This window comes from Bufo bufo, chromosome 10 (genome assembly GCF_905171765.1).
Source record: "Bufo bufo chromosome 10, aBufBuf1.1, whole genome shotgun sequence".
Classification (NCBI taxonomy): domain Eukaryota; kingdom Metazoa; phylum Chordata; class Amphibia; order Anura; family Bufonidae; genus Bufo; species Bufo bufo.
Genome location: NC_053398.1, coordinates 148,488,021 through 148,500,440, shown reverse-complemented (window position 1 = coordinate 148,500,440; position 12,420 = coordinate 148,488,021). Strand labels below are relative to the sequence as shown.

At 49.8% G+C, this 12,420-nt stretch overlaps 1 protein-coding gene across 2 annotated transcripts in view; it reads left to right on the top strand.

Annotated features, from left to right (window-relative positions):
- Positions 1-11,937, top strand: part of ZCCHC14 (zinc finger CCHC-type containing 14) — a 28,993-nt gene extending 17,056 nt beyond the window's left edge. The window contains exons 4-14 of one of the 2 annotated variants that reach the window (XM_040409618.1): positions 2,165-2,238; positions 2,843-2,914; positions 3,147-3,253; positions 3,331-3,425; positions 3,505-3,559; positions 3,644-3,905; positions 5,064-5,155; positions 6,613-6,737; positions 7,183-7,326; positions 7,878-9,251; positions 10,383-11,937. In XM_040409618.1, coding sequence (XP_040265552.1) covers positions 2,165-2,238; positions 2,843-2,914; positions 3,147-3,253; positions 3,331-3,425; positions 3,505-3,559; positions 3,644-3,905; positions 5,064-5,155; positions 6,613-6,737; positions 7,183-7,326; positions 7,878-9,251; positions 10,383-10,438 — 2,456 coding nt within the window. In that variant the 3' untranslated portion in view covers positions 10,439-11,937. The remainder of the gene's footprint in view (positions 1-2,164; positions 2,239-2,842; positions 2,915-3,146; positions 3,254-3,330; positions 3,426-3,504; positions 3,560-3,643; positions 3,906-5,063; positions 5,156-6,612; positions 6,738-7,182; positions 7,327-7,877; positions 9,252-10,382) is intronic. The other variant, XM_040409619.1, reaches the window with a different exon arrangement.
- The last annotated feature ends 483 nt before the right edge of the window (positions 11,938-12,420 follow it).

Below are 12,420 nucleotides of genomic sequence, written 5' to 3'. Positions count from 1 at the left end.
GTAGGGCTGAAGAGTAAAAGTAAAAGGTAGGGTTTGTGGCTGCGATGCCAGGCTCCAGCGGTGGCAGGGGCACTCTTTCTGCTGTTCCCTTTAGCATCCGGGTTCCAGACAATGCAGGAGAGGGGGTTTCTGTGAATAATAACATCTGGCGGCGCGGCCTCCGTCCCGTGGATGAATCACTGCTGGCGCTGCTGCAGATGGAAGCGCTTTGCTCCCTGTGTACTGTACGGAAACCATGTGCAGCCACAAAGCGGCTCCTCTTTCATCAGCATGTGCTGACGTAGATGGATTTCTGCCAGTTTATTGGGTGGGGGTCACGTTAATGCCCTTCTGGTCACCCCCCGCCGGAGCTTCCACTATCATTGTGTTGTCTGGATCGCTGCTTCTTCCCGTCCAGAATTAAAGTAAATGGAAAAATGCATAAAATCGAAGGAGAATCCTGCAGACAGGGAGAAATGCCAACGCAGCCAATGCCTGGTGAGTCTACGCCAGAAAGCTGGGCGCCGTGAGAGCGCCCACAGGGACGTCACCCAGCTTTCCCACACCCCTGAATGTCCAATGACAACAATGTCTGATAACCGGGAACATGACAGGAGAGTAACGGACCACATACCCCGTTGTGTCCTGGGGACTGTGCAGCAGCTGAACAGAGAACACCAGCAATTGTTTTCAGGCTTTCCCATTGCTAAGGGTCCAACCCTAAGTCCCATTGGGCTGCGCCCCACTGATCTAGCATTTATCACCCGGTTTATACTGCCTCTGGCTGGGGTGCCCCTTTACACTGTGGTGTATTATAGTAGCAAATGCTGTGGAAAGAAGTCACCTGCAGCATATATTTCTCTTGGAGATTCCACAGCAATGGTGGATTAAAGGAATCCTGTTGCGTTTCTGGCTGGTTGTTGGGATTAGATCAGGACAGTGATGCTCAACCTGCGGCCCTCCAGCTGTTGTAAAACTACAACTCCCAGCATGCCCGGAGAGACTACAGCAGGGCATGATGGGAGGTGTAGTTTTGCAACAGCTGGAGGGCCGCAGGTTGAGCATCCCTGCTGTAGGCTGTCCTGGCATGATGGGAGTTGTAGTTTTACAACAGCTGGAGGGCCGCAGGTTGGGCATCCCTGCTGTAAGCTGTCCTGGCATGATGGGAGTTGTAGTTTTACAACAGCTGGAGGGCCGCAGGTTGGGCATCCCTGCTGTAAGCTGTCCTGGCATGATGGGAGTTGTAGTTTTACAACAGCTGGAGGGCCGCAGGTTGGGCATCCCTGCTGTAGGCTGTCCTGGCATGATGGGAGTTGTAGTTTTACAACAGCTGGAGGGCCGCAGGTTGGGAATCCCTGCTGTAGGCTGTCCTGGCATGATGGGAGTTGTAGTTTTACAACAGCTGGAGGGCCGCAGGTTGGGCATCCCTGGATTAGGACCTGAGTGCTGTAGACCTGCTTATAACTCCATCCAGAATTCATCTCAATATAATTACAACTTCTGCAGCTTCCTAATTGATTTTGTGTGTCTTCCATCACCTGCTTGCTGTGCGTGACTGGAAACATCCTCGTTTACACCCAGGGATTGAAAAACCCATCCTGGTCTAATACTGAGAGGGTTTTGTTACAATGTATCAGTCTAGACAATGCTCTGTAAGCTGAACACATCCGCAGCCCAAGCCTCTCTCCTGTCCTGATATTTTGTTACAGTGTGTCAGAGCAGGTGAGAGGTTTTTGGGGCAGTGACTGCCATGGCCTCCATCAGTCCCGACTCTTTTCGGGAGAATTCAGACGACCGTAGTGCTTTGCGGATCCGTAAAACACGGATGCCAGCCCATGTGCGCTCTGCAATTTGCGGACCGCACGTGGCCGGCACGATCATAGAAAATGCCTATTGCGGACAAGAATAGGACATGCTCTATCTTTTTTTTTGCGGAGGAACGGAACTACGGATGCTGACAGCACACGGTGTGTTGTCCGCGTCTTTTGCAGCCACATTGAAATGAATGGGTCTGCACCCGTTCCGCAAAATTAAGGAACGGGTGCGGACCCATTCATACGGTCGTGTGAATAGGCCCTTAGAGTTATGGCTTCATGCGTTCTTTCATGTGATAGATCCACTCTGAATGTTTAAGATTTCTCCTTCCTCTGAGTAATTTGTATTTTTTTTCTTTTCTCTTTTTTAGTGAATGTTGAGAAAATTGAACTTAAGGTTTTTCCGCACAAGAAAAAGGAGAAGAATGCAGACTGCTGTTTTGAGGTAACTAGTGCAGGCTCAGTCAGAAGGGTTAAAGGGGTAACTTCAGGTTATCCCCTATATACTGGATAGAGGAACTATCTGATCGGGGGTTCAACCACTGGACGGGATTGTCGGGTTGAGCCGAGCACAGCGCTTTATCCCCAAGGGTCCTATAGAAAATGGAGAGGCAGTGCACATGGGGTACCTTAACCATTTGTAGAAGGTCCACATACAACTCTGCAGAGCCTGTGGCTGTCGGTGGCAGAGACGGTTTATTGCAACCCTGCCTTCCTGATCGCCAGATACTGAATGCAGGGTAATTGTAGGAGCCGCTGGGACCCAGATCAGCTCTGCAGTGCATGTCCCCTGTAACTGGGGCTAAGAGGCTAGTCCCCGGTTCAGCAGAAATAAAGGTGAACCTCATCAGTACTAGCCCAGACCGCCCCTGGTGAGCCGAAAAGGGGCCACAGCTTAAAAAAAAAATAATTTTGTTACATTTTTGCTTTGAAAATAAGAGTAGAAAAATGGTGAAATAATTATTGCTTTTCCGCTTCATTCCTTAACACTGGTCTGCTGCATTAATCCTGTACGTTTGGGTAGTTCCATAAATTCTCTCTTATTTCAGGTATTTTGGTCTGATTCCTCTGTTTCGTTGGTTACCAAATCCTCAGCTGAAGTTACAGAATTTATTTCTAAGGTAATGAAAGGTGACGCCAGGGTATGTAGACAGCATGTGGTGACGGTGTGTATAGCTAATATGTTCACCACGTATCATAGACCACAACAGATTCTACATTATGTTCTCAGATTTCACCTCTGAAGCCTGCAGAATAGTGAGTGCAGCTCTGGAGTGTCCATACACACTGTAGGTGTAGGATGTTATCTCTTCCTTGGATCCCTGTGATGAGCCTTCTCTTTGTGTCTTGCAGCTCTCTCACGTGTTCTCTGAAGATTTGGAGAAATGCATTCCTTACCGTGGGGCTGTGGACACTTATTCCGTGGACAGGAACCATGTGGACTTTGATTTCGATCACCGGTACGATCGTTCTCTATTTTTATTACTCTTCTCATTCACGGTGACAGCCTCATTGACATTTCTGCATTGTGCTCCAGGTGTTTTGCGTCTCTGCCCCCCCAGGTATTAAAGAGTGACCTTCTTAAAAAATTCTTCAGCACTTCAGCAAACCACCAACAGCATCAGAACTTAAGTGAGTGTCAGCGGCCATTTTCCTGTTACTTACTTACTGTTTGTACAAATCCTGATTATTGGGGTTCCATCTCCCATAGGTCCCAGCACCCCATCCCATGTGAAAATGAGCACATCTATGGGTCCCCCTATACGGTAGGTAGGCTCCAGCAGCTGGGTGCTCCTCATCCTGTTTCTCCATCATCCGCTTGGTGTAACTGGATGTTGCTTGTATTGCAGACCCATATGTGGCGTGGCCAGCATCCAGTCTTCCCACAGCAGCCTTGCCTTGCACCACAGCGGAGCCACAATGAGCATGTCCCCGTGTTCAAGCTCGACCTCTCTAACATATCGGCCTTCAGCGGAGACCACGTCCTCTACTGGAATACCTTCCAGTGTGCCGAGCCCGCAGACTCAAGAACAGCAGGAAATATTGGAGTGGCTCAGGAAGTTACGCCTGCACAAATACTACACAGTATTCAGCCAGCTGTCAATGAAAAAGGTAATGAGTCCTCCGAGCAGGGTCACCTCTGGTGTCCGCATGTTGCTTCTTGCCTGGTGAAATGGCGGTCATTCAGAAGCACCGCCTGCAGGCCGACGTTATGTCCCCCGTACTGCTGTACAGTTGGGTAGGTTTCACATACAGTTGTTTTTCCCAGTATGATTTTTATTTTATTTTTACAGCCAGATATTTAGGGTCCATTCACACGTCCGCAATATCAGGAACGGGTGCGGACCCATTCATTCTCAATGGGGCAGGAATGGATGCGGAGAGAACACTATGTGCTCTCCGCATCCGCATTTCCGTAGCGCGACCCCGAACTTCTGGGTTTTCCTCTGCAAAAAAATAGAACATGTCCTATTCTTGTCCACAGTTGCGGACAAGAATAGGCAGTTCTATGGGAGGTGCCGCCCGGGTGTATTGCGGATCCGCAGTGCACCACAGACGTGTGAATGTGACTTATTACCAGAAATAGTGTCCTGTTTTATGGATTCTACTGGGGACCAGTGCCTGTTCAGAGTGTTCCAGCTCCTATCTCCCATCTTCACTACATGAAGCACAGGAACGGCACGTGAGGCCGCAGTGATGTGTGGAACTGGTGGTGATGGGAGCGAAGCACTGGGCCAGGAATTGAACTACACGGCCCCCTTACCATTAGTTTCCAATCTTGTTAAAGCCCTGTTTGCAACGTATATAGTTATGGGTAATATTAAAGGTGTATTCCCAACTCTACATTTATAGTATGTCACAAATGTAAGATGGGTGCTGGGACCCACTCCTATCTCCAGAACAAGGCCTTTGAAGTGAAGGAGAGCTTTGACCATTCATTAAAGGTTTTTTTTCCTGGACTTAGATATTGATGCCCACCTCCCAGATTATCAGCATCAGGGCGTTGGGAGTTTGACACGCGACACCCGCTTTGATCAGGTGTTTCGGACAGCCGCCATCACCGGCATAGTGCTGCCCAGCTCGAGGATGGAACCTGTGCCCCCCGCTTCCATCCCCTGTTGAGGACCGGTGATTGGAGGGGATGCCGAGTGTCGGACCCCTACTGTTCTGACACTGAGAGGCCATCCGTGTCTAGACGCCTTTAGGGTTGGTGCAGTTGGGATGTAGAAAGCTCTGCTCTTCTTACATGACTCTGTTTTCTCTTCTCAGTTCTTGAGTCTCACCGAGGAAGATTTAAATAAGTTTGAATCCCTAACGATGGGAGCGAAGAAGAAGCTGAAGACTCAGCTGGAGCTTGAGAAGTGAGTGCCGTCCCCGTGTCCTCGCCAGGGCCACGGTGTTAGGTCCTGGATCCTGGCTGTGATGATTGGGTTACAGGCCGTGAGGCGCAGATCGTTGGGTCATTGTTCCTCTCGTCTATTTCTGGAAGTAAATTAGCAACAATATGAGGGGGAGGAACGAGCGAGCCGTCTCTGGCAGCAGCCGGGCTAGGAGGGTTTTCCTTCTGCAAGTTGCAGAAGATTAGAAACAATGAAATGTAGAAGAAAACGAGCGAGCCGCCATGTTCCCTGATAAGGTTGGGACTTCTTTGAAATATCAGTCACAAATGCAATTCACTGACATCAAGAAAATAATTACAAAGGAGTGGATTTATAAAAAATTGGCGTAGAACCTTAAAGGGCGTATTCCAGCGTTTTATTATTGACGGCCTATCTTCAAGGTAGGCCATCGGTATCAGATCAGGGGGTCTGACACCCCGCACCCCCACCAGTCCACTGTCTGCCCATCATGTAGAGGACAGATCTGGTTACTGCAGTGAATGCCCCTACTGCAGAACAGCTGATCGGTGTGGGTGCGAATTGTTGGACCCCCACCTTTCAGATGGTGATCAAGAGTAGAAGCCTGGAATAGCCCTTGGTTGTCATGTGGAGGAATGATGGGGGTGACAGAGGAAGCCCCCTCCTTCTGTCTAACCACTTAGTTGTCGCGGTCAGAATGGACAGCGGCATGTAAGTGATTAAACGACTGAGACTGGCGTTCTTTCTGATCCTGGCGGGATGCTAGCCACATACTGCAGCTGGCACCAGCACATTATGACGTAAGTGCGGCTCCTAAGCCTACGCCCTCACTGCGCTGTAATAGTGCGGCAGATCTCGGGAACCTCCTTCCCACTGCGCAGGGCTGTGAAGGGTTAACAACACAAAGCTCCATATAATTGCAGTAGCTGCTACTTAAAGGGGTTATCCCATCTTTTGATGTCTGCCTCATTGTGTAGTTTTTGACACAAGTATCAACTTACCCAATATAAGTGATTACCGATTGTTTACAGCCGTTTGTTATTGGTTACGGCCACCCCAGCGACATCGGAGCATTGGCCGCGCTTGCGCGTTATCCTCTTCTGTTTTTTTCTACGCAGCCCGACCTGACTCTCGGGCTCGTGCATTTTCGTGCATGCGCGTCGGATTCCTGTTGTTCGTCCTTTTTTTTTTTTAATAGAACTCTCTGCGCGCTTGTTGGTTCTCCTGCGCAAATGATTTCCTGCTCACACGGGAGCGCGCACGCCAGGCAAGTAGGCGGAGTCTGTAGATCAGCAGACCGCTGAACCTGCTGTCAGTCATAAGAGATCTAAACGCCCCCTGACTGAGCAGTTTAGCGAACATGAGAGCAGCCACGGCCTGGAAAAGAGAAGGTGGGATAACCCCTTTAAGCCGATACGTTTTGGGAGAATGAGTTTTGACTTCCATGTTCCCTTTATCAGAGAGAAGTCTGAAAAAAGGTGTCTGAACTCCGCATCGTGTACTTTCACCAGCAGCGGAGTCGCCCGGGTTCCTCCAACCAGTCACGTTGGACCAGTTCAAAATGTCCACTGCAGCCACGCTACAGGTAAGGCCGCTTCGTCCCTGGTGTCTGGGTGGTCATTGCCTCCATGTTGTTCTGAGCAGGAAGGATTCAATTCCTGGCAACGGCATAGATAGTGTCTGGGTACAGACTGGACTGGGTCTGGATCAGGCGAGGTTCACACCAGTGCATTCTGCAGCCATATTTCAGATGTGCGACACGACTCGACCATGGTTTTGCTGACACAAGCGATGAGACTGAGTTGTCAGTTACATTCGCGGTCTGGCCAGGTCTTGCATGCAGAATACTGATGAAAATGCGTCCATATTACACTGGTGTGAACCCGAGAATTCGGAGACTTCTGATTGTTCCTCCCTGTGAAGGAGTCCTCATATGATTGTCTGATATCTCATATCTGCCAGTAATCCATGAGTGCTGACATTCGGTCCCCACCGCCCTTCTCTTAGGGATTGTCTTTTCTTTGTTGCAGAGTTGTCTGTAGACGTGGAGCCCGCAGCCTCTCAGGTGCCTCAAGAAGGCAGCTCGTCCTCGGAGTATTCCAGCTCCCCATCAAGCCCAATGGGGCTGCAGACGCGAGAAGAGAGCTCCGACAGCGCAGAGGAAATGGACAGACGTAAGGAATAACCTCCAGAGACATTACATCATATGTGACCGATATCAGCCGCTCCTCTTATAACGCTCCAGCACTGATATAACCTCTAGAGACATTACATCATATGTGACTGATATCAGCCGCTCCTCTTATAACGCTCCAGCACTGATATAACCTCCAGAGATATTACATCATATGTGACTGATATCAGCCGCTCCTCTTATAACGCTCCAGCGCTGATATAACCTCCAGACATTACATCATGTGTGACTGATATCAGCCGCTCCTCTTATAACGCTCCAGCACTGATATAACCTCCAGAGATATTACATCATATGTGACTGATATCAGCCGCTCCTCTTATAACGCTGCAGTACTGATATAACCTCCAGAGACATTACATCACATGTGACTGATATCAGCCGCTCCTCTTATAACGCTCCAGCGCTGATGTGACTGATATCAGCCGCTCCTCTTCTACTGGGGCTGACGTTTTATAGTACAGTTATATATGATTGTGTGCACTCTAATTTAACCATTTATATGCCAGCTCACCATTATTTGTTTGGTAGGTCTTGGGAGGCACTTGGATTGCATTGAGAAGGACAAGTCCGTCTTGCTGGTGAATCACTTCACATCCAGTTCAGTTCGCCCAACAGCTCAGGTTTTACCAGTGCAGAATGACAGTGGCTGCAGCCCTTCGAGCCATCATCCAGGGCCACTTCAGCTGCTGGCTGGGCCCCCCCCTCACATCGCTCCACTGCACCTCATGAACACTTTGCACAAATCAGACCGGGGCAGTGCAGAGATTAAGATCCTCCAGTCATCTCCTCACTCCATCTTGTCTGCAGAAGACAGGAGTAAAGCTTCACCCGGATCCAGAAGCGGCTTGAAAATAGAGAAGAGCTTTGGAAACCTGCTCCTGGACATCAAAGCTTCAGCCGGCCCATTGCAGCCTGGTCAGGTGCTTTCCATCATCCCTGACGGCTTTGGTGTCCGGGCCAAAGTGGGAAACCCTTTATCTGGGGAGAGGTTGATGAAGCCAGCGCAGCAGCCCGCCCTGATGGTGGAGGGCAGCGCCCCTGCCACCATACCATCCGCTCCAGTCTTCCACGTCACCCGCACTCCCGTAAAGCTTCTCGTATCATCGTCGGATTCTTCTGTGGTTGGACAGATGACCAGTGTCTCTCCGGCAATAATAAACCCTAGAAGCGTTCTGTATACAGCCAACACCAAAGTTGCCTTTTCTGCTAGGAGTGGCATGCCTGTTGCCCAAATGGCTGGCAACTTCTGTGCAAACAGCATTGCCACTTCCAGCAACCACCCCTCAACGTCCTATAGTAATGTGCCGAACCTGCCCAGCTGCCCTGTCCCCAGCTCAAGCCCTACAATTTCCTCCACGTCTGACAACAGCTATTGCAGTGGCAATGCCCCCGCCATGAACATTCAGACTCCCAGCCACCACCACGTGCACCATCAGCAGCCGCCGGCGGCACAGACTGGGTGCACGGTCTGTAGCTCGTGTGGCTGCAGTGGCAGTTGTGGGTCAGGCAGTGTCGCGGTCAATTATGGAAACTATTTCCAGCATCAGTTCTCTACCCCCTCCATGTTCCCCTTCTCTCTCATGCCCTTCGGCCCAGTGTGCAATAACGGGTACATTAACACCCAGCAATACAACAGCAGCAGCTCGTTTCCAGTGGTGCACGCCCCGTACAGTAACAGCTTGAACCCGGACTCTATGCTGACAGGGCAGCCCGGCTTTTCCTTGCCTCCCATGCAGAACTTTATAACTGGCACAGCGGGGGTGTACCAGCCTCAGGGCATGATGGGCACCATTAACGGCACAACTCACAAAAAGAGTGGGAACATTTCATGCTATAACTGTGGGGTCAGCGGCCACCGCGCTCAGGACTGTAAGCAGCCATCAATGGATTTTAATCAGCAAGGTAACATCTTCTCATCTACAGCTTCATCTTCAGGGCATTTAAAGGCTTTCTCTGGGATTGTCATATCTGTCACCAGGTGTATGCTGCGAAGAGCACGAGCTAGTGCCTACACTGGATCCTAGTCGTTTTCTTAAAGGGGTTGTCCATCCCTTTCATGTTCATGGTCTATCCTCAACCAATATCTTATTGGCACAGGTACAACACCCCGCACTTGTGCCGATCTGCAGTTTCAGGAGCTCCACGGCTCCATTTTGTTGTGGACGGAGCTTGGTTACGGCAGAGTGGGCTGCAAAGTCCATCCACTACACCAGGCATGCTCAACCTGCGGCCCTCCAGCGGTTGCAAAACTGCAACTCCCCTCATTCCCGGACAGCCTACAGAAGGACATGGTGGGAGTTGTAGTCTTACAACAGCTGGATGGCCTCAGGTTGAGCATCCCTGCATTACACCATGGGCAGAGCTGTGTCGTTCTGGCGCCAACTTTAGGCACAGAAACGACTCTGCAAGACCTGATCGGCAGGTAGGTTGTTAGACCCACGCCAACCATATACTGATGGCCTATTCTGAGGATAGACCATCAACATTAAAGGGGTGGAGAAACCCTTTAAGGCTGTTTTTGTGTGGTCTAGAAGATACGATCTGTGTGACTGCTTCATTTGGCCGCTGCTTATCGTAGCCGGTCTCGCTGCATCATAGTGACGTATAATGCTGTGAACCGTGGTCACTCGGACAAGCCGGTCCGGGAAATGCCGCTGTCATACGGACTTATGTTCTGGACAAGCCACACACCAGGTGTTCTCCGTACTGTAGCAGCAAGGTCTCGATATGCACGCAGACCCCAGCGTACGGCACGGATGCCCTCGGATGGAGCAGCGTTCACCTGGTGGTATATTCTCTAGGGGTTGTGCAATGTCAGGACACTGATGACCTCTCCTCAGGATCAGCTGGTTGAAGAGGCTGCAGCGCTTGCGCGAGTTCTGTGTCCTCTTCATATTTTGCCTCCCTTGTGTAATTGCACCTTCCCCTCCCATTCCTCGCGGTCTAGTATACAGCCCCGCTTGTAGCCCCAGCACTAGCTCCCGTCCTCCCACAGCTGCCACTTAGTGTTTTTATGTCTTTTGTTTTATCCAGGAACTTTCCGTCTTAAGTTCGCTCCACCGTCAGACGGCCTGGACTCTGCCGATTGACCTTCCGGACCTCGGTCTCCTCAACCCACATCTCTCATCTAAAGGTGCTTTAGTTTTAACCAGGCTGAAGTGAAATACCTTCGGAGCCGACGTTCCTGTATTGCCAAATTCTGCTTCAAGATTTTCATTGCTCTTAATGGCGACGCGATGACCTCGGCCTGTGCGAGCCTCACCTTTTATAGGAGCGAGTTCACGGTGAAGGACTTGTTTTTTTACAGATAACTTTCTCTCTCTTTCAAGCGCTATCTAAAACTTTTAGGGCAGCTACAATAAACACCAAGGTAAATTGTGTGAGGTAAGGTTCCCTCGTGTCGCTCCTCGCCAGGAAGTAATCACTGGGATTCTTGTAGATTGCACTAGGGGAGGACTGTTCAGTGTTTTATGTTCTGGAGCATTTCTGGGAACTGTCGATTAATCCCCCAGCAATGAGCCCGATTATACTTCATCTATGAGGAATTTTGCACTTTAATTTTTTATGTATCTTTATATTTCATTGGATTGCTGTTACATGAGGGGGGAGGGGTGTCCCGTCCCCCGCATGGACGTGAAACACATGAGGGACAACCTGGAAGGAGGCACCAGGACCCCGGACCTGACAGTATTATCTGTGCGGAGGACTTGTATCCAAGGGCTGTATACACTACGTCTCCAGAAGCTGAGGCCGCTGCCTGTACATTTTATTTAATTTTTTATTTTAATTCCAGACATTTCTGTTGCAATAACCGTAAAGTATTGAGGAAGCTGCCGCCGATGGAGGTGAAACCTCACTTAGCACTAAATCCGTGATTGCTGCAGCGACCCTGGGAATGATGGCTCCTGCTAAACCAAAGATGTAAAGCGCTGTGCGGCAGAGACCCCCACGTCGTTTACTTGGCTCTGAGGGTCTGTCTGCATGGTCACAAGCCTCTGTTCCCCTGTGGGTTTAAGCAGTGAAAACACTACAGAATTGCCAGAATAACCCCCGCTCTATCCCCAACGCGTGCAGCGACGATCACATTGTATTTTCTCTGTTTATTGCCCTGTATCAGCAAACTACAGCTCTCTAGCTGTTGCAGAACTACAACTCCCAGCATGCAAAGACTGCCTACAGCAGGGCATGGTGGGAGTTGTAGTTTTGCAACAGCTGGAGGGCCGCAGTTTGTCTATAACTGATCTGTGTTGTGTGGCTCCATACTACAGCGGCCGTAGTAATCTATGGGCTTGTACGGTGGAACTATGACTCCCAGCGTGCACACTTGCTCACCTGTACTCCTATGGAATTGAATGGTGCATGCTGGAATTCTTAGTTTCCCAGCAGCTGGAGTTCGCTGAGCCCTTCCGTATGGCTTTGTGTGGTCTGGTGACGATATCGCGCCCATATGGCAGCACACGGAGTACTGTGGGGCTGGCTGCGCTCTGTGTAACATTATTTCACAATCTACATATAATGTAACTCTCCGGTCACATCCAAAGCTGCATTCAGCCATATAGTGTTACATGACCTCGCTTTGTGCAGGGATGTCTATACAGAGCCTGCTGAATGGCGGGGATTTTTAATTTTTTTTATTCTGTGGCTCCCGCAATGCACCACAGCCAGGAATTATTGACCGATTCAACAGTATATGTAGATTATGAGCGTAAAGGGTTAAATCATGTTTGGGAGTGGGGCTGCACTGTAAAGCAGGACCTAGACTATCCTCTGTTCACGCCGGGCGCGATGGAAACCTGTTGGTATTACAGAGCAATGCATTATGGGGTATAACATATAATGTCCAGGCCCTCGGTGTAGATCAATATAGAACTGTGACAGGACGAGAAGATGAAGGGGGCGACTTCTGAAGAGACACTAAGCCTTAATATACTACGGCGGGCGGAGTGTTTAACGGTTTACCCCTCTTTTTTATGTATAGGATCCGCCGTGGCCTTTTTCACGCGGCTTCCTCGTGTGCTGAAAGCCAAACTTTTTGCTTTCTTAAGAAAAGGAAAAAAACAAAAAAACATAA